Here is a 22,430-nt window from a genome sequence, read left to right on the forward strand (position 1 = left end):
AAGCCCCTTCTCCCCTGATTGCTCAGTTTGGCCAGGCGGCCAGCTCTAGGAAGTGTCTTGGTGGTTCCAAACCTCTTCCATTTAAGAATGATGGAGGCCACTGTGTTCTCGGGGACCTTCAATGCTGCAGAAATGTTTTGTTACCCTTCCCCAGATCTGTGCCTTGACACAATCTTGTCTCGGAGCTCTACGGACAATTCCTTCGATCTCATGGCTTGGCTTTTGCTCTGACATGCACTGTCTACTGTGGGGCCTTATATTCACTGTAGACAGGTGTGTGCCTTTTCAAATCATGTCCAATCAATTGAATTTACCACAGGTGGACTCCAATCAAGTTGTATGAATATCTCAAGAATGATCAATGGGCTCAATTTCGAGTCTCATAGGAAAGGGCTTGAATGCTTATGTAAATAAGGTATTTCTGTTTTAATTTTTAATACATTTTCAAAAATGTCGAAAAACCTTTTTTGCTTTGTAATTATGGGGTATTGTGTGTATATTGATGAGGACATTTTTTTATTTAATCCGTTTTAGGCTGTAACGTAACAAAATGTGGAAAAAGTCAAGGGGTCTGAATACTTTCCGAATGCACTGTACCTGTGCTAATTAGCTATATGCGTCTCCGAACACCTGTGTTGTCACTGAAAAATACTGTTGCTTGCAACTGTGATATATTCCACTATAAACATTGTATGCAGTGTATTTAGCATTTGTGAAATGATTTTGATGAGAAATGAAAGTAGAGGGATTTATGTTGCTAGAACCGTACCACAATTGGGGAGGCAGGTAGCCTAGTGGTTAGAGCGTTGGACTAGTAACCGAAAGTTTGCCAGATGGAATCCCCAAGCTGACAAGGTAAAAACTATCGTTCTGCCCCTGAACAAGGTAGTTAACTCTCTGTTCCTAGGCTGTCATTGAAAATAAGAATTTGTTCTTAACTGACTTGCCTAGTTAAATAAAGGTATAAAGAAGTTTTGTAATGTTTAGGCTGTTAACAAATGTACTGATATAAGTGGATTCCGGAACTTTGAGATAAACTATGCATGTCTGTTGTTCACGTGCATATCTGCCCTCTGATTGGCTAGAATGGTCCCACCTGATCTCGCTTGCCCGCAATAATTGAGGACATGTTTTTCATTTTTTTCAATGTAAAGGATAATCTTTGGTGTATATAATTTTTTTCCTTGGGCCTTTTGACCTTCCATTCTGATCTTCTCACGGGGACCGTCAGGTTATTTGATATCCGGGATCCTTGGGACGTACATACCCCCGATTGAAATTTACATTTTAAATGGGTAAGGGTCAAGGATAATGTTAGGGGTCAGGGTCAAGGTCATGGTTAGGTCGTTAGGCTTGGGTATGGCTGTCCCAAGCATCCCGTCTAGCACTAATCGGACCGTCAGGAAAAATATAATAACATCCGTTTACGCCATATCCTGTTTCAGCTGTTAAAGAAACAATGGCGTTGCTTCTAAGGTCAGTAGTTGCCTGTGCTTTATCTAACATTGAGACAGTTTATTGATGTTTACATTTCGTTTGTTAGTTTGACATATGTGTAATACTTATTAATTTGTCTTAGAGTGGTGTTCAAATAGATTTATTTAGCCAGAGAGCTTGCTTCACCCTACTATCGTCATAACATCGTTGCTTGCTACACATGCTAACTTTAGCATGCTTAGTTAGCTAGCTCCTCCTGTGACAACATATTTTAGATTTACACCAAGTTATTTTGATAGTTATGAACGCTACAATGAGCTTTACATTCCTATGGAAGCAATGCTTCCAAGTTTCATGTATATAACTAGTTAGCTAGATTATTTATGTGGTATCCTAGCTAGCTAACACAATATGTAAGTTACTCTTAAGGAGCCTATCTTAAGTCCTTAATGTCCAAGGACATTGTATGTCATTTTTAGAGGTAGCGTTAGACGCTCCGACAGCCAAATAACCCATCTAAACGTCAATTAAATCACAATTGTGATACGGTTCTTGAACAAAGCCCTTTACTTTTTATCACATTCTAAAGTTACACACAGGTGTTAGGAGCAAAGCCCTTGATAATGAAACTCGGTTCCATTACATTACACGTACAGTACCAGTCAAAAGTTTGGACACGCCTACTCATTCAAGGGTTTTTCTTAATGTTTTACTATTTTCTACATTATAGAATAATAGTGGACATCCAAATCTGTGAAATAATACATATGGAATCATGTAGTAAAGTGTTGAACAAATCTAAATATATTTTATATTTGACATTTTTCAAAGTAGCCACCCTTTGCCTTGATGACAGCTTTGCACACTCTTGGCATTCTCTCAACCAGCTACATGAGGTAGTCACCTGGAAAGCATTTCAGTTAACAGGTGTGCCTTGTTAAAAGTTAATTTAAAAAAAAGTTAACAGTCCATCATTACTTTAAGGGATGAGTTGGACTGCAGAGTGAAAGAAAAGCAGCCAACAAGTGCTCAGCATATGTGGAAACTCCTTCAAGACTGTTCGAAAAGCATTCCAGGTGAAGCTGGTTGAGAGAATGCCAGGAGTGTGCAAAGCTGTCAAGGCAAAGGGTGGCTACTTTGAAGAATCTAACATTTCTTGAAAGTAATATTTCGTAGTTTTGATGTCTTCACTATTATTCTACAATGTAGAAAAGTCAAAATAAAGAAAAACCCTTGAATGAGTAGGTGTGTCCGAACTTCTGTAAATGTAAGTTTAGTTAAGAGACCTGATGCTCAATCTGAACATTAATACATGTCACTTGCGGTTTTGGAAGCATCAGGACCTAATCGTTCATATTAGTGAGAAATAATAATAATTTAAAAAAATGTTACATTGAGCCTAACGTTACTCTTTCTATTCCAAGAACCTTAGATGTTCTGTTTAGAGCTGAATTGGGTCTGGCAGCCAAAACATACTCCAGTTGTAGCCGATAGTATTTTTCAGTGACGACACGTTTGTGGCGTCAGTCTTCCATTTATACACAGGTGTTTGGGGACTCGTAGCTAATTATCACAGGTAAGCCTCTCTCTTCCGCCTGCTTCCTGTAAACAATCGCTGTAACATGGAAATATGGCTGTGTAGACAATAACCCTCAACCTCTGGGGGTGCGTTAACGCAGAATTGAGCATTTTTCAAGCAGAAAAGGAAAGCTTTTCTACGTTTACTATCTTGCTGCATTTTGTACACGTAACGTTACATCTAAAATTATTCTAATTGTAAATTCTGCTCGGCTTCAGTCAGGGTTCGTTCCAAATCATGAATGTAAAAGTACTAATTTTGTGCTTCATTTGCACTTTTCAAGTCAGATTAAATATCTTTGCTCTTGACAGACAGCGCTCCGATTGATGTGTAGCAACAGATTATCCGTTATATGGACCGGATACTGAAGTGGCCTCTCCGGAACCTAAAATAAATGTCTTTAAAAAATGGAAGGCAGTAGGGAGGAGGCAAGATCAGGTGGGACCATTCTGGCCAATGAGAGAGCAGACCCACAGGTACAACTCCGATATAACGTGTATTTCTCAGTTGCCTAATCTAATCATTACGAAAATGTATACGCGATCAAATAAGCCACACGTAGCAAATAAGCTTTACATTTTTTGTTAACCAAATTCGACACACTCTTATTGACCGCCATACAAAACCTCGCTCTGTGAGCAAATTATTTTAATGTAAATGACACCTGCTGGAGAAGACAGGTTTTGGGCCTGTCTAAGTTATGCCTCTCGCTTCACCTCTTCCTCTGTTTAATCTACTTTTCTCCGGTACTTTCCGTACTTTCCTCCAGTGTAGTTTTTCTCCGGTTGCAAGATTAAATTATGTAACTGGCTACATTCTTTCTATGATAAACATTAGAAATATGATGACCATGCATTGTTTTTGCAAAAAATACCTTGCTTTTTCATTGGAAGCTAATTTACTTGTGTGGCCGCTAGCCAAATAGCGTTGCACTTCTGTTGTCATGTGATAAACTATTTTCTGCCGAATGTGTTGAACAACTGTATTTTGTGTTTAGAAAAACTATAGTTCTTTCCCCATCACACTCTATTGAAGAAAAACAACCCCACTGACTTTCAATATAATACGCAGGTGATTTTTTATTTGATGGTCTGCATTTTGATCATTCGGATTTCTGAAAGCCAATGCGACCACTGACCCTATAAATGTGTGTAGTAATAAATGTAAAACAATCCGCTGATATGGAAGATACGTTTCCATAACCGTACCACAGGCGATGCGTGTTGACATTTTAGAGCATGTTCAGCTGCTGGACAATTTCTTCCTTCAGGGGTTAGTTGGGGGCCCGGAAATCAATTAAAAATAATTTGTACACTTCAAATTGACTAAGCCCAAACCAATATAGTATTTGACAAAAACATAACGTAATTATTTCAAACCTTGACTTAACTTCCTCCGTTAGTAAAGGAATGTGCTGCTCTTCTCTGTCCATGGCAGCTCGGTCTGTGAGTACCTACGGTAACGACTGCACTTGGGCTGCTCTTCTCAATGACCAGACATTAGAGAGCTATTAGCAACTTTTCATCACTCTTAATTTAGACTAAGTGAAATCATCTCTCCTGTCTTATATTTGACCGAGGTCCATCTCTTATCTTAGTCATATGACTGTACTGCGTAGCAGAGCACAAGGAAAATGGCTCAGCTTTTAAATATTAGTGATCAATTTGGTGATACCAGAGCCCTGCCCTACCCTAGTTATTGATGGAAAAACAGGCCCTGCCCTAGTTATTGATGGATAAAACAGGCCCTGCCCTAGTTATTGATGGGAAAAACAGGCCCTGCCCTAGTTATTGATGGATAAAACAGGCCCTGCCCTAGTTATTGATGGAAAAACAGGCCCTGCCCTAGTTATTGATGGAAAAACAGGCCCTGCCCTAGTTATTGATGGGAAAAACAGGCCCTGCCCTAGTTATTGAAAAACAGGTCCTGAATCGGGTAGCAGAGCTCTAGTTTGAACATGAACATCCTTGAAAATGTTGAACTGATTTGCTTGTGTATTATTATTTCAGCTTTTGCTCAACATGGTTTCACCATTATCGAGCTGGGAGTTAGAAGTGTGGTCTCTAATCTCCTCTGAGGAAATAGGAAGTGGCTCAGTGAAACAGACTTTGTTGTTTCTACTAAACCATGTTTTTACTAACATTACGAAATGTATGTTGTTTGATCTCTCTCACAGGACACTAGCCCGACAGGGCACTTGCTTGTCCCGCCCTCAGTTTGGCGTTTTCTACAGACAGTGAGTAGATTTTGTGTGTGTGTGTCAGTGTCAGGTGTTGTAACTGAAATGATTTTCCAATCGTTTCGTTCTGAACAGAAGCATTCTTTTTTCCCCTTCTGTTGCACTGTTCCGATCAACAAAATAAAGTTCTGAACCTACCCCAAAATACTGCTTTACATCATTCCTTTCCCTTCCTTTTAAAAATATACTCTACTGTTCAAAAGTTTGGGGTCACTTAGACATCTCCTTGTTATCCATGAAAACATACATGAAACGAGTTGTAAAATGAATACGAAATATAGTCAAGACGTTGACAAGGTTATAAGTAATGGTTAGAGCCAGTTTGAGCTGTTATGTGAAGGGAGTAGTACACAGCGTTTTACGAGCTCTTTAGTTTCTTGGCAATTTCTCGCATGAAATAGCCTTCATTTCTCAGAACAAGAATAGACTGACGAGATTCAGAAGAAAGTTATTTGTTTCTGGCCATTTTGAGCCTGTAATCGAGCCCACAAATGCTGATGCTCCAGATACTCAACTAGTCTAAAGAAGGCCAGTTTTATTGCTTCTTTATTCAGGACAACAGTTATCAGCTGTGCTAACATAATTGCAAAAGGGTTTTCTATAGACCAATTAGCCTTTTAAAATGATAAACTTGGATTAGCTAACACAACGTGCCATTGGAACACACGAGTGATGATTGCTGATAATGGGCCTCTGTACACCTATGTAGATATTCCATCAAAAAATCAGCCGTTTCCAGCTACAATAGTCATTTACAACATTAACAATGTCTACACTGTATTTCTGATCAATTTGATGTTATTTTAATGGACAAAAAAATGAGCTTTTCTTTCAAAAACAAGGACATTTCTAAGTGACCGCACACTTTTGAATGGTAGTGTATATACATTTACATTACATTGAATTACTACACCAATCAGGGCACATAGAGCAGCATGGTGTGGAGTGGGTAAGCACTTTAATTTGTTTAGGAAAGTCGTTAAGAGCAAATTGTATTTTGCCGTAACAGCATGGTTTAATCATAATGAAAGACAAACACACCGTGTGCTGACGGTCACAGTGTAGGGTGTGAGATGCAACTGACATTTTGAGGGTGAGGATGGAGGATGCTTGCCTTGAAGCGCTGAGCACCTTATGGCATGCGTTATCTGAATTAGGCCCACAGAGTTATACCTACAGAGGAGTGGCTTCTATAGAGGAACTTTGAATATCTTTGAACTTCCGAGTTGGTTTAATGTTCTCTGGCTAACACGCTTGTAGAGCAGCACTAGATTTTATTTATTTTTATAACATTTTTTTTATATATTATTATTTCCTTAAAAAAAACTATTTAACAATCAACAAAATAGGACACAGATAATTCCCCGTTATTCCTCCCACCTACATAACATAGCATGATAAATGGGAGCACTTCGTGCCAAAGCCTTCCTTCCCCAACACATGAACACCTCCCCTCATCCGGTATTGGCTTCAATGATTAACAACAATAAAACAAAACAGAATGACCTTCACATCCAATGCTAGAAAATATATTATTCAATGCAAAAACAAATGATACATTAAGAAAATGAGGCAGCTAAAGTGACGACTCGAACTGCTGAAAGTCCCCCCAGACATCAGGCAATTCACAGGGGTTATTACATCATAATTGTATGTTGTTTTTTTCAGATGGAATATAGGAAGTTATTTTAGCTCCTTGACAGAGTGTCACTTTTCCCATATAAAAGCGGTGCATTTATTGGCTGTATTGACTGCTGATGAAACTAATCTGGTTTTGCTACCAATATTAACTGGTTGAACAGATTCCTCTCAAAGAAGAGTGAAGGGAAGGATCTAGTGGTACTGTCATATTAGTGACCTGTGATAAGATCGGAATAATGTCTTTCCAATAATTGAGTCGTTCAGGGCAGGACAGAAACATATGCATCAGTGTTGCCAGCCACGTTTTACACCTTGGGAAACATGTTGAATATTTAGAATGAATCTGAATCTCTGATGTAAAGTAGACCCTAATGTAAAATATTGAATTGCATCAACTTGAGCCTTGTGTTAAATGAAAGACGCTGAGCATCTAGAAAGAACTCAACCCAAATCTCATCCTCAACAATGAGACCGCGGTCGTCATGCCGCTTCATCGTTCCCCGACAGAGCTTGGAGACCAGAGTACATGTAACAAATGAAACCTTTTACCTCTTTCCTTTCCAGCCACAGTTTATCAGGTGTAGATTTACCCATGGACTGAATCCTTACCTCCCTGTTGAGTGGCAACATAATGCCCGACCTGTAGGTACTTGAAGAAATGAGTTTGAGGTAACTGAAAATGAGATGCCAGTTGTTGAAAGGATTGTAAGTTCACATTCTCTATACAGATGACCAAATGTTTTAATTCCTTTGTTGAACCAAGAACTTGTCATACCATGTCTCAGGGGTTTGGGTAAGATGGGGTTCTTATAGAAAGGTGTTTATTCATATATAGATCGATGTTTACTCTGTTTACAGACTTCAATCAATATATTTAAAGTGTTTTTAATTAAACTGTTGTTTATGAGACCTAGCAAAGCTTAAGGTGGGGCTAATATAAGGTATAGATGCCAATGAAACCGGGGAAAGATACACTTCCTCTGTCTCCAAGAGGGTGAACTTGTTGTTGTATCTTGCCATACCAACACAGCCTTTAGCTGAGATGCCCAGTAATACAACAGGAAGTCAGGTAGAGTAAGCCCTCCTGAGTATGGTTTGAATAAAGGTGTGTGTTTCATGCTAGGGGGGATCCCTTTCCACAGAAATGAAGAGACCTTCCTGTTAAGTTGTTTGAAAAAAACATTGGCAATAGGAAAGGGTTAGGTTTTGAAAAGGTACAAGAATTGTGGTAATATATTCATCTTTACACAATTGACCTGCCATCTATCTAATTCTTCTCCAACCTTTTTGAGAAGTGGAGTATAGTTCAGTTGATAGGTCTTAATAATTTCAGAAGGAATTTGCAATCCAAGATATGTCATTTTCTGAAGTCTCCAAAGAAAATGGCTGGTTTAAAATGTGGTTCTGCATAGCTGCCCTGTTAAAAGACACGATTATACTCTTCAATATTTTTTATTTAATATCCTGAAAAGGTCCCATCAACTAATGCCCGGAGTGAGATTTCTGATTTGGTGAGGTAAAGCAGAATGTCATCAGCATATAGTGAGACCAGATGTTCACGCCCACCTATACGAACACTATGATTGGATGAGATCTGAAAGCTTCTGCCAGTGGCTCTATAGCCAAAGAAAAAGAGGGCTAGCGGGACAACTCTGTCTTGTGCCACGTGATAGAGAGAACTGTGAGGAAACGTTTCCATTGGTCAGGATCTGAGCTACCGGACATTTGTACAGTAATCTAATCAGACCCGACATACTGAGGTCCAATATTCATCCTCTGTAAAACTTCGAACAGGTTGTTCCGTTCTATGTAGTTAAAAGCCTTTTCTGCTTCTTAATGTTTCTTGGTCATTCTCTACATAATGCATAATATTAAATAAATAATCTTCTGATATTATCAGGAGATGCTCGGTTTCTTACAAAGCCTGTTTGTTCCCTGTCAACCAAGTCAGGAAGAACCTTATCTAGTAGTCTTAAGAGCAATGATTTTTTTTGTTGCAAGAATCTTATATGAAGTGTTCAATGAGATATTGGTCTATATGACCCACAAAGCAGAGAATCTTTCCCGGGTTTTAACAAAACTGTGATCAGTGCTTGTTCAAGTGCGTCTGGAAGCTTTTCTGTGGCAAGGTTAAATATATTGCAAAGAGGCTCAATTAGTTTGTGTTAAAAGGGTCTATAGAATTCAATAGGAAATCCCCCTGCAGTGTTGAAAATGGATTCCCCCCATTTCCTCAGATCTCTTTCTCCAAGTACTCTCTCTCCTCATCAGTTAAAGCTTGTCAATTGAGTTTGTTCAAAAACTTCTGCATTGTGGCAGGGGCATCCACTTTAGACTTGTACAATGTTTCATAAAACTCCCTGTAGGCTAGATTCATTTCCTCAGGACCCTGAACAACTGTGTTATTGGGCAGCTTAATAGAGCCAATAACTCTAATAGCTTCCTCTCTCCTTATCTGCCAAGCAAGCAACTTCCCTGCTTTATCTCCATGTTCGTAGTAGTTTTGTTTTGTTTTCTCTTAAAAACGTTTTCTGCTTTGTGGGTCGTCAGGGTGTTATATTCCAATCTCTTTGATGACTCCACTATACAAACATTAGACTCAAATGTCTAATTAGGAACTGGTCATTTTCAAGAAATGTCTTTCTCCAACAAATCTACTTTTAGCCTTGTACGTCTTACGTATAAGGTAAACAAAATTATTAGCCCCTTCAGATATGCAACAACAGGGGGGGTGCGCGCAGAGTTATTGGTGCTAAAAAGATATGTTGATATGAGTGTTCAGAAATCTTACAAATGTGTGGGATTATTTAGTAAATATGTGCCAAACCTCCACCACCTTGAGGGTGGCTGTGTTTTACTGATTGGTAATGAAGCCAGCAGGGCAGAATGATCTGATATAGATCTTGGTAAATACTTACACCCAGCAGTTAAACTTCCCTTGCCTGCAGGAATAAGAGAGAAGTCGATTCTAGACTAACTGTTATGGACAGGGAAGTAAAAGGAGTGTTCTTTTAAACTTTTTGGTTGTGAACTCAGGATGATGGTGATGATTCACTAATTGTCCCCATTTCATTGTTGAGGGATGAAAGTTATCGTCTGGTAAAGGTTATAGCTTGTCTTTTTTTCCTGTGCTGCATAGGTGCGTTTGACACCGCGCGGCACTGGTTTCAAGGGAGCCTTGGGGAATGCCGATTGGTTGACATTTTGAGTGTGCGGCTGGTGACCTTAAACACATCCTGTTTTTGTTTTGTTTTTTACATGCTCAAGTGGGGCTAAATAGTCCGGTCGTTATTGTTGACGATGTTTGTCGCTTTAATTCTACATTTATTTTGTGACTGAAAACATTTTCATGTTACAGGGAACAGTCAATGGACTTTTATACAATATACGTGTAATTTACAATGAACCTAATTCGGGTGATGCTATGCATAGCAGGTACAGCTATCTTAAAGACTAGTGCATCTTCGCTGTGTGCTTAGGGTTGTCGTCCTGATGGAAGGTGAACCTTCACCCCAGTCTGTGGTCCTGAGCGCTCTGGAGCAGGTTTTCATCAAGGATCTCTCTGTATTTTGCTCCGTTCATCTTTGCCTCGATCCTGACTAGTATCCCAGTCCCTGACGCTGAAAAAACATCCCCAATGCATGATGCTTCCACCACCATGCTTGACTGTAGGGATGGTGCCAGGTTTCCGCCAGACTTGACACTTGGCATTCAGGCCAAAGAGTTTAATCTTGGTTTCATCAGACCAGAGGATCTTGTTTCTCATGGTCTGAGTCCTTTAGGTGCCTTTTGGCAAACTCCAAGTGGGCTGTCATGTGCCTTTTACTGAAGAGTGGCTTCCATCTGACCACTCTACCCTAAAGGCCTGATTGGTGGAGTGCTGCATAGATGGTTGTCCTTCTGGAAGGTTCTCCCATCTCTACAGTGGAACTCTAGGTGCTCTGTCAGTGACCACTGGGTTCTTGTCACCTCCCTGACCAAGGCCCTTCTCTCCCGATTGACCAGTTTGGCCTGGTGGCCAGCTCTAGGAAGTGTCTTGGTGGTTCCAAACTTCTTCCATTTAAGAATGATGGAGGCCACTGTTGTTGGGGACCGTCAATGCTGCAGACATGTTTTGTTACCCTTCCCCTTTGTGAGATGCAGAGTAGGTGAACGGATGATCACCGCATGTGTGGTTCCCACCATGACGGAGATGGTGTGGGGGAGCTTTGCTGGTGACACTGCAGAGATTTGCCATCCCATCTGGTTTGCCCTTAGTGGGACTATAATTTGTTTTTCAACAGGACAATGACTCACAACACACAAGGGTGATCCTCAACACTGGGGCCCCACAAGGGTGTGTTCTGAGCCCTCTCCTGTACTCCCTGTTCACCCATGACTGCGTGGCCATGCACACCTCCAACTCAATCATCAAGTTTGCAGACGACACTACAGTGGTAGGCTTGATTACCAACAACGACGAGACGGCCTACAGGGAGGAGGTGAGGGCCCTCGGAGTGTGGTGTCAGGAAAATAACCTCGCACTCAACGTCAACAAAACAAAGGAGATGATCGTGGACTTCAGGAAACAGCAGAGGGAGCACCCCCCTATCCACAACAACGGGACAGTAGTGGAGAGGGTAGTAAGTTTTAAGTTCCTCGGCGTACACATCACAGACAAACTGAATTGGTCCACCCACACAGACAGTGTGGTGAAGAAGGCACAGAGGCGCCTCTTCAACCTCAGGAGGCTGAAGAAATTTGGCTCTTCACCAAAAGCACTCTCAAACTTTTACCAATGCACAATTGAGAGCATCCTGTCGGGCTGTATCACCGCCTGGTACGGCAACTGCTCCGCCCACAACCGTAAGGCTCTCCAGAGGGTAGTGAGGTCTGCACAACGCACCACCGGGAGCAAACTACCTGCCCTCCAGGACACCTACAGCACCCGATGTCACAGGAAGGCCATAAAGATCATCAAGGACAACAACCACCCGAGCCACTGTCTGTTCACCCCGCTATCATCCAGAAGGCAAGGTCAGTACAGGTGCATCAAAGCTGGGACAGAGAGACTTAAAAACAGCTTCTATCTCAAGGCCATCAGACTGTTAAACAGCCATCACTAACATTGAGTGGCTGCTGCCAACATACTGACTCAACTCCAGCCACTTTAATATTGGAAAAATTGATGTAAAAATGTATCACTAGCCACTTTAATCAATGCCACAAGCATTTAGCAACACTCGCATTAACATCTGCTAACCATGTGTATGTGACCAATAACATTTGATTTGACCTCCAGGCTGTGTAAGGGCTATTTGACCAAGGAGAGTGCTGCATCAGATGACCTGTCCTACACAATCACCTGACCTCAACCCAATTGAGATGGTTTGGGGTGAGTTGGACTGCAGAGTGAAGGAAAAGCAGACAAGTGCTCAGAATATGTGGGCTCCTTCAAGATGGTTTGAAAAGCATTCCTCATGAAGCTGGTTGAGAGAATGCCAAGAGTCTGTAAAGCTGTCATCAAGGCAAAGGGTGGCTACTTTGAAGAATCTCAAATATAACATTTTATTTTGATTTGTTAAACATTTTTTTGGTTACTATATGAATCCTCTTTAGTGGGGAGAAAGCCATCATCTTGTGTTGTGTGGGAGAAAGATTGGGAATGATCATTATTCTGTCATCTCCGTACTCTTCCTTTGCTCTGGCAGCTGAGAGGATGCAGACTGTGTCCTGGTACCATAGAAATGTAATGCCCTGGGAGCATCCTGGCCAGGCAGCTGCCTCCGTAGGGTGCGATGGGTCCTCTCGATTTCCAGTGGGTGTGAGCAAGGAGGGAGACTTGGGGAATCAATTTTTATGAGGCGTTCATAAAGTGTCTCTTGGATTTTCCTTATACCCTTTTCTGAACCATGCTGGTGCTACTTCCGAGCAATCATCCTCCGAGGCCGAAGAAGGGCTGTCAGAAGGGGGCGCTTTTCCCTGCCTCTTCTGAGGCTTTGCAAGATTTGGCGTCTTTTGTTTTGGGCGATAAGAGATGTATTAACTTCCAATTATTATCGAACTGGTAAACCGTGTCAAAATGCCTCAACATTTTTCCGAAGTTTGAGGATGCTATGCAGATGCGTCTTGTTAGATCTTCACCATTGCTTAAAAACAGTTCTTACCTTTTTGTAGATAATAAATCCAATGTGAAACGTGATCACTGTAGTATCCTTAACTAACATTGGAAAAAGTCAATCCATTCTTCTCTAATTAAATATCTCCCTAATTTCTGAATTACGCTTGTAACATCGTCAGTAGGCTACAGTAACCTATGCTTCAGAGAGAGAGGGAGAGAGAGAGGGAGGGAGGGGGGAGGGGGGGGGGGGGGGGCAGGTAGCCTGCACACCCACTGGCAAAGATTTCCAGCTGGTGGGCAGACTCTGGAATACGTTTCTGAGTGACAGAGGGAGGGCTTTGCATAGGCAAATGTGTTGTGATTTTTATGGGACTGGAAAAAAATGCCTGGACTGTAATATAATGGTTCCCCGTGCTTTTAAAATGAAGGTTCTGTTCTAGAACAGTTATACATCCCCTTTGGTTCAGGTTCTGTTCTGGAACAGTATACGTCCCCTTTGGTTCAGGTTCTGTTCTGGAACAGTATACATCTCCTTTGGTTCGGGTTCTGTTCTGGAACAGTATACATCTCCTTTGGTTCAGGTTCTGTTCTGGAACAGTATACATCCCCTTTGGTTCAGGTTCTGTTCTGGAACAGTATACATCCCCTTTGGTTCAGGTTCTGTTCTGGAACAGTATACATCCCCTTTGGTTCAGGTTCTGTTCTGGAACAGTATACATCCCCTTTGGTTCGGGTTCTGTTCTGGAACAGTATACATCTCCTTTGGTTCGGGTTCTGTTCTGGAACAGTATACATCACCTTTGGTTCGGGTTCTGTTCTGGAACAGTTATACATCCCCTTTGGTTCAGGTTCTGTTCTGGAACAGTATACATCTCCTTTGGTTCAGGTTCTGTTCTGGAACAGTATACATCCCCTTTGGTTCGGGTTCTGTTCTGGAACAGTATACATCTCCTTTGGTTCAGGTTCTGTTCTGGAACAGTATACATCCCCTTTGGTTCTGTTCTGGAACAGTATACATCTCCTTTGGTTCGGGTTCTGTTCTGGAACAGTTATACATCCCCTTTGGTTCGGGTTCTGTTCTGGAACAGTATACATCCCCTTTGGTTCAGGTTCTGTTCTGGAACAGTATACATCACCTTTGGTTCGGGTTCTGTTCTGGAACAGTATACATCCCCTTTGGTTCAGGTTCTGTTCTGGAACAGTATACATCACCTTTGGTTCAGGTTCTGTTCTGGAACAGTATACATCCCCTTTGGTTCGGGTTCTGTTCTGGAACAGTATACATCCCCTTTGGTTCGGGTTCTGTTCTGGAACAGTATACATCCCCTTTGGTTCGGGTTCTGTTCTGGAACAGTATACATCCCCTTTGGTTCTGTTCTGGAACAGTCTACATCCCCTTTGGTTCTGTTCTGGAACAGTATACATCCCCTTTGGTTCTGTTCTGGAACAGTCTACATCCCCTTTGGTTCTGTTCTGGAACAGTATACATCCCCTTTGGTTCGGGTTCTGTTCTGGAACAGTATACATCACCTTTGGTTCGGGTTCTGTTCTGGAACAGTTATACATCTCCTTTGGTTCAGGTTCTGTTCTGGAACAGTATACATCCCCTTTGGTTCAGGTTCTGTTCTGGAACAGTTATACATCTCCTTTGGTTCAGGTTCTGTTCTGGAACAGTATACATCCCCTTTGGTTCGGGTTCTGTTCCTCAAATAATTTGTATTATTTTCCTGTTTTCGGTTCTGTTCCCTGAACCGGTTCCAACCCTTGGTGTATGTGCCTGCCCACTTGTCTCTGTTGTTATTTTAATGTGATGTGTTTACATGAATGTTTACATGTTATGTTGGAATTGAATGTGTATGTTTTCTCTAGCGTTTCTCTAGTGATCTAAATATACCATTTCTCTATTTCTTTAGTACTGTTCCAATGGGAACCACAGCAAAGGAGGAAATGAACAAGTTCTGGGACAAAAACAACAAATTGAACCGACCCATGTCGCCACATATCACCATCTACCAGTAAGTTGGCTATGTGCATAATAATAATGAATAAATTAAGAAACTCTCACACTGCACCTCAGCAATGGCTGTGTCAAATTTAAATTGTGAAAGGGTGCTCGTCTGATTGTCCTCTCCATAGCCTCCAGGCCGTTTCAGAGATCACTCCAATAGGAAGACAATACACACAGCTTTGATTCGGTGCTTTGTGACATTGTTTATGGATCAGGGGAGCAAGTACCTTTTTTTAAAACCTCAAAACAACCACTCAGGCGCTCCTCGCAAGAAAATGAACTCATTATTATGGGTGTAATTGTTCATCAAGCCCAGGGTTCGGTACGAATTGCGTTTTTTTGGGGGTTAAAGTTCTGTTTCGGTACAGCGGGAAAATGAAATGCCAACTGTTAATGTAGTTCATTAAGATTTCAAACTAACCTCAGGATCTTGAGCTAATTATTTTTTTAAATTTTTTTACACAGATTTCTTTTTTTTCCCTGGTTTTCACTCTCCACAATCAATAATCTCTTAAAATCACACTTTTGAAAAATACAATAACATCATTGTGGGTTCTACATCAACAACACTTAAACCACCAGGGGACCATTTCTGAGGTCTGGGGAAAAAATGTAAGGCATTTTTGGGTGTAGATACCCTTTTATTATGATATTATTCTGCCAGGTATGTGTCGTCTACTTTGTAGTTTAATATTTTAAATTGAGAAGCCTTTTCATCTACCAGAAGCCTGTTGTCATTAGCATCATCGCTAACGGCTACACAAAGTGGTAGACACACACAGAGAGAGAGAGGCATTCCCACACCCTTGCCTTCTTCAGAAAGCTAAAGTAACATACCAAATTAATTCAATACATTTAGTTGATTCCTTACTAAGTTCAATACATTTTTGCTTCTACTGGGCGCTTTAAACAACAATGAATTCTGGGTTATCGACCCCCACCACGTGCTATCGTACAGAACTAGTTCCCCAGCTGCGCCTCACAAAAGCATAGTTTGAAATGCGCCAATTAGTCATTGTTAGCGGAATAGCCTACAATGTTTTTTCAGCTCAGATTTACTTGAGGCATAAAATACAGTGTAGGCATAGCCTTTAGGCCTAGTGGATTACAGTGTGGGCCTAGTGGATTACAGTGTGGGCCTAGTGGATTACAGTGTGGGCCTAGTGGATTACAGTGTGGGCCTAGTGGATTACAGTGTGGGCCTAGTGGATTACAGTGTGGGCCTAGTGGATTACAGTGTGGGCCTAGTGGATTACAGTGTGGGCCTAGTGGTTTATAGTGTGGGCGTAGCCTTTGGGCCTAGTGGATTACTGTGTGGGCCTAGTGGATTACTGTGTGGGCCTAGTGGATTACAGTGTGGGCCTAGTGGATTACAGTGTGGGCCTAGTGGATTACAGTGTGGGCCTAGTGGATTACAGTGTGGGCCTAGTGGATTACAGTGTGGGCCTAGTGGATTACAGTGTGGGCCTAGTGGATTACAGTGGGCGTTGCCTCTGGGCCTAGTGGTTTACAGTGTGGGCCTAGTGGTTTACAGTGTGGGCGTAGCCTTTGGGCCTGGTGGTTTACAGTGTGGGCGTAGCCTTTGGGCCTAGTGCTTTAGTGTGGGCGGGGCCTTTGGGCCTAGTGGATTACAGTGGGCGTAGCCTTTGGGCCTAGTGGTTTACAGTGTGGGCGTAGCCTTTAGGCCTAGTGGTTTACAGTGTGGGCCTAGTGGTTTACAGTGTGGGCGTAGCCTTTGGGCCTAGTGGATTACAGTGAGCATAGCCTTTGGGCCTAGTGGTTTACAGTGTGGGCGTAGCCTCTGGGCCTAGTGGATTACAGTGGGCGTAGCCTCTGGGCCTAGTGGTTTACAGTGTGGCCGTAGCCTTTGGGCCTAGTGGTTTACAGTGTGGCCGTAGCCTTTGGGCCTAGTGGTTTACAGTGTGGGCGTAGCCTTTGGGCCTAGTGGTTTACAGTGTGGGCGTAGCCTTTGGGCCTAGTGGTTTACAGTGTGGGCGTAGCCTTTGGGCCTAGTGGTTTACAGTGTGGGCGTAGCCTTTGGGCCTAGTGGTTTACAGTGTGGACGTAGCCTTTGGGCCTAGTGGTTTACAGTGTGGGCGTGGCCTTTGGGGCCTAGTGGTTTACAGTGTGGGCGTAGCCTTTGGGCCTAGTGGTTTACAGTGTGGGCGTAGCCTTTGGGCCTAGTGGTTTACAGTGTGGGCGTGGCCTTTGGGGCCTAGTGGTTTACAGTGTGGGCGTAGCCTTTGGGCCTAGTGGTTTACAGTGTGGGCGTGGCCTTTGGGCCTAGTGGTTTACAGTGTGGGCGTGGCCTTTGGGCCTAGTGGTTTACAGTGTGGGCGTGGCCTTTGGGCCTAGTGGTTTATAGTGTGGGCGTAGCCTTTGGGCCTAGTGGTTTACAGTGTGGGCGTAGCCTTTGGGCCTAGTGGTTTACAGTGTGGGCATGGCCTTTGGGCCTAGTGGTTTACAGTTTGGGCGTAGCCTTTGGGCCTAGTGGTTTACAGTGTGGGCGTAGCCTTTGGGCCTAGTGGTTTACAGTGTGGGCGTAGCCTTTGGGCCTAGTGGTTTACAGTGTGGGCGTGGCCTTTGGGCCTAGTGGTTTACAGTGTGGGCGTAGCCTTTGGGCCTAGTGGTTTACAGTGTGGGCGTAGCCTTTGGGCCTAGTGTTTGATGTTGTCTTCCATATGCACTATTTTTGTAAGTATTCATTCGGACTCACAGTTCAGACAGTACTAAACGGTTTGGTAGGAATACGTGTACCGTTCCAACCCTACTAATTATGTAAAGAGCCTTTTATTGATTTTGCTCTTAACAGTGGATGGGTTAGATATTTCCATTGGGTCACGTGACCAGGTAAAACACAAGGGACCTATCTTTAGGTATTGACAGGGTTTATATCCAGTGTGAACTACAAATGCTGTGTTTGTATACTGTACGTGTGCCTTGCCGTGTGTTGTCATGGTACCCTGTGTCTTGTCGTGTGTTGTCATGGTACCCTGTGTCTTGCAGGTGGTCGGTGCCTATGATGATGTCCATCACACACAGAGGCACGGGAGTTGGACTCAGTGGAGGTATAATTAATATACTAACCTCTTACAGCACACTCCAGGGTCAACCTTTCCCTGAACCATTATTGTGGGTAATTCAAAAACTGACCCCAAGATCAACGTCTAGTGGCAACTTCACCCTACTCCTCTTTTCATTTTTTATTTACCTTTATTTAACCAGGCAAGTCAGTTAAGAACAAATTCTTATTTTCAATGATGGCCTGGGAACAGTGGGTTAACTACCTTGTTCAGGGCAGAACGACAGGTTTGTACCTTGTCAGCTCGGGGATTCAATCTTGCATCCTTTCGGTTACTAGTCCAACGCTCTAACCACTAGGCTACGCTGCATGGAAAAGACCACAAGATCACAGTCCTAAAAACATAATGTTGTCCTCTGTCTTTCAGGTATATCGGCGTTTGCTCTCTTAGCGTTGGTGTTGCCAGGTAGCTACCCTTACTACCTTGACCTGATCCACTCCCTGTCCATTGGCCCTGCTCTACTCGGCCTAGCTAAGTTTGGCATTGCCTTCCCTCTGTCCTACCATACTTTGAATGGAATCCGCCATCTGGTAAGTAAAGTCCACAGCGCATAACACTAGGTCATTGCCTTAAAACTAATATAGTGCTATGTTAGTCCTGGTTGATGTCTGTCTTTTAATGTATCCTCCTTTTCTTTCTCTCATTCTTTACTGTTCTTTTTGTCTCTCTCCTGTGTCTGTCTCTCTCTCTTCTCTCTCTCTCTCTCTCTCTCTCTCTCTCCTGTGTCTCTCTCTCTCTCTCTCTCTCTCTCTCTCTCTCTCTCTCTCTCCTGTGTCTCTCTCTCTCTCTCTCTCTCTCTCCTGTGTCTGTCTCTCTCTCTTCTCTCTCTCTTCTCTCTCTCTTTCTGTCTCTCTCCTGTGTCTCTCTCGCCTTTCTTTCTGTCTCTCTCTTTCTGTCTGTCTCTCTCTTTCTGTCTGTCTCTCTCTTTCTGTCTGTCTCTCTCTTTCTGTCTGTCTCTCTCTTTCTGTCTGTCTCTCTCTTTCTGTCTGTCTCTCTCTTTCTGTCTGTCTCTCTCTTTCTGTCTGTCTCTCTCTTCTCTCTCTGTCTCTCTCTTCTCTCTCTCTTTCTGTCTCTCTCTTTCTGTCTCTCTCTTTCTGTCTCTCTCTCTTTCTGTCTCTCTCTCTTTCTGTCTCTCTCTCTTTCTGTCTCTCTCTCTCTCTTTCTGTCTCTCTCTCTCTCTTTCTGTCTCTCTCTCTCTCTTTCTGTCTCTCTCTCTCTCTTTCTGTCTCTCTCTCTCTTCTCTCTCTCTCTCTCTTCTCTCTCTCTCTCTCTCTCTTCTCTCTCTCTTTCTGTGTCTCTTTCTGTCTCTCTCTCTCTTTCTGTCTCTCTCTCTTTCTGTCTCTCTCTCCTCTCTCTTTCTTTCTGTCTCTCTCTCTTTCTGTCTCTCTCTCCTCTCTCTCTCTTTCTGTCTCTCTTTCTGTCTCTCTCCTCTCTCTCTCTCTCTTTCTGTCTCTCTCTCTCTTTCTGTCTCTCTCTTTCTTTCTGTCTCTCTCTCTCCTCTCTCTCTCTTTTTCTGTCTCTCTCTCTTTCTGTCTCTCTCTCTCTTCTTCTGTCTCTCTCTCTCCTCTCTCTCTCTTTCTGTCTCTCTCTCTCTCCTCTCTCTCTCTTTCTGTCTCTCTCTCTCTCCTCTCTCTCTCTTTCTGTCTCTCTCTCTCTCTTTCTGTCTCTCTCTCTCTCCTGTCTCTCTCTGTCTAAGTTCTGGGACAGTGGTAAGGGATTTACGCTTCCTGAGGTGTATCGCTCGGGCTACGTGGTCATCGCGCTGTCAATACTGACCTCCATTGCTGCCATTGCATACATGTGAGCAGCGCGGTGGAGAAATGGAGGCGGAGAGAGTATAGAGTGAGGGATGAAGGGGTTGTTTTGTTTATTATATATTCTGGTCTTTGTGTCACCAACACAGTAATTGAATGGATAAATGTATAAATACATCAAATGTTTTGTGGTTTTTATCATGGAAAGGTTTATCCTGGTCAATCGGTTAACATTGTCCCCGGGATAGACGTAACATAATACATGTAAATCACTCAATTACTACGTTATGCTATGTTTCTTATGGTATATATTCATTTGTGGATGTTTCGCATGGGAATGTTATAAATTGGAATTTGTATAATATGTTACAAATTTGCAAAACATATATGTTAAGAATTCTAATTTGTTGTGGCTAATGTTGGGTAGATTTAGGGGTGAAAGGAATATCTTTAAAAATTCATAAGTAGTTGCTAAAATTGTCCGTGATTAGTTTCAAACACTCATTCATTAATTCTTTGGGTTGCTAGATGTTCAAGTTATTCACCCATCCAACCACTCTACTTTCATTGTTGCCTTAAGTAACCTTCTGTAACCATATCAAATATCACCTTTTATGTAACCATATCAAACGTATCATATCATACTAATTTGAGGGTGCCGGATTTAGATGTACTATGTTATGTCTAGTCTATGAGACCAGGCTGGCTGTGCTCAAGTTTAATGTCAAGTGAAATGCATGTAATATATTAGTGAAATCAATTAAACAGAATGGGTGCTACAAAATGACAGTGTTGTGTGATGGAAGAAATGAAACCAAAATAATGGAAAGATGACCCTAACATCACCCGGTTTGTTATCTAACTGAATATGATTACATTTTATCACCAATTATGGGAGGAACAATGATGTCAACAGCACAAACGGCTCCCTATGAAGTGCACTACTTGACTTGAGGCCCATTGGGCTCTGTTCAAAAGTAGTGCACTATGTGGGGAAACGGGGGTGCTATTTGGGATAAGAGTTACCTCATCATGTGTCCTAAATCTGTCTCCTGTGATGTCATTTATCTGCAATAGATCCTCATGTAGATCACTCAGAGCATCAAATCACCAGTAATGCCACTTTGCCAGTCAGATCTTACTCTTGTGTGTCAGCTCCAGTCATTTCTGTCTGCAGTAGCCCTCTCCGGGAGAACTTTTGTCTCCACCCGAGTCCATTACATTGTTTTCTCTCCACCAACAGCGTTTTGGGTAGAAAAAAGGCAGCCTGTGACTTGAGTTATGTTTTTTTCTGAAATATTGATGACTTCTCCCCGCAGTTTGTGTGCAGCATTTTCCACTGTGGATATGAGTCTTTACTCCACAAGGTCATTAACACCTGCATGTTATTGGATGTGCGCACAATTATGTTTGAAACGATTGATGTTTTCTGAACTAGCTACAAAGTTGCCTGAGGCTTCAGCTCCCACTGAGCCACACAGGAGCTCCTTCTGCACCTAATCATGTTTGGTTTGTTGCAGTCTGAAGGGAATACCATGTTGTGACGTAATGGTGGGCCTCAACCGTTGTGTGTGTGTGTGTGTGTGCGCGCGCTGAGTGTCTTAAATAATACCCTATTCCCTTTTGGTCAAATGTAGTGCACTACATAGGGAATAGGTTGCCATTTGGAATGCGGGGCCTGTGTGTGCACAGTCAATGACGAATGTAACACAATGAAAGACCCACCTACTGTTCCAATATTATTTTGTAACAGTGAAATGTTGTCCCATGGGGCGGAACCTGCTTTGGTAAATACATTATCAATGAGATGGTCAACACGATAACTTATACGCTGAGTGTACAAAACATTAAGAACACCTTCCTGATATTGAGTTGCACAGCCCCTCTTTCGCCCCTCAGAACATGTTCAATTCGCTGGGACATGGACTCTACAAGGCATAAATCCCCACAGTTGTGTCAAGTTGGCTGAGTGTCTTTCGGGTGGTGGACAATTCTTGATACACATGGGAAAGTGTTGAGCGTGAACAACCCAGCAGCGTTGCAATTTATGACACAAACCGGTGCGTCTGGAACCTACTACCATACCCCGTTCAAAGGCACTTAAATATTTTATTGCCCATTCAACCTTGGATTGTGTATGTGTGCCATTCAATGTCTCAATTGTCTCGAGGCTTAAAAATAATTTAATCAGTGTCCCCTTAATCTACACAGATTGAACAAGTGACATCAATAAGGGATCATAGCTTTCGCCTGTGTTCATTTGGTCAGTCCGTCATGGAAAGGGCAGTTTTGTGCACTTAATTATATTGCCCTTTTGCATTTGTGCATTTTCAGAAGAACACACATTGCCAACATTATTGCTTAGTATGATTGTTGCAAATGTCCTTTCTAATACTGCAGGAAAATTCAGATCTGGACTTGAAGACTGTTCGCTTTCTTCCTTTGTAATCAAGAACTGATTTCCACCTGGGAGGACACTAAATGGGTGCAATAGTATATCATAAAAAATGATGGAACACTGATTTGCATGATGGAACACTGATTTGCATGATGGAACACTGATTTGTATTCCTTCATTTTTTTTTATCC

The 22,430-nt window shown here is 42.3% G+C and overlaps 1 protein-coding gene across 2 annotated transcripts; it reads left to right on the top strand.

Annotated features, from left to right (window-relative positions):
• Positions 1-1,300: 1,300 nt before the first annotated feature.
• Positions 1,301-20,625, top strand: LOC139386605 (succinate dehydrogenase complex, subunit C, integral membrane protein). Of its 2 annotated transcripts, XM_071132291.1 has the most exons (6): positions 1,301-1,476; positions 5,193-5,252; positions 14,910-15,011; positions 18,011-18,072; positions 18,454-18,617; positions 19,784-20,625. In XM_071132291.1, the coding sequence occupies exons 1-6, from the start codon at positions 1,460-1,462 to the stop codon at positions 19,889-19,891; spliced, it is 513 nt and encodes a 170-aa protein (XP_070988392.1). In that variant the 5' UTR covers positions 1,301-1,459; the 3' UTR covers positions 19,892-20,625. The 2 variants fall into 2 exon arrangements, with proteins under 2 accessions (XP_070988392.1, XP_070988393.1); XM_071132292.1 differs by lacking the exon at positions 14,910-15,011 and having other exon boundaries at positions 1,384-1,476.
• The last annotated feature ends 1,805 nt before the right edge of the window (positions 20,626-22,430 follow it).

The sequence above is a fragment of the Oncorhynchus clarkii genome, chromosome 28, assembly GCF_045791955.1.
Source record: "Oncorhynchus clarkii lewisi isolate Uvic-CL-2024 chromosome 28, UVic_Ocla_1.0, whole genome shotgun sequence".
Lineage (NCBI taxonomy): Eukaryota > Metazoa > Chordata > Actinopteri > Salmoniformes > Salmonidae > Oncorhynchus > Oncorhynchus clarkii.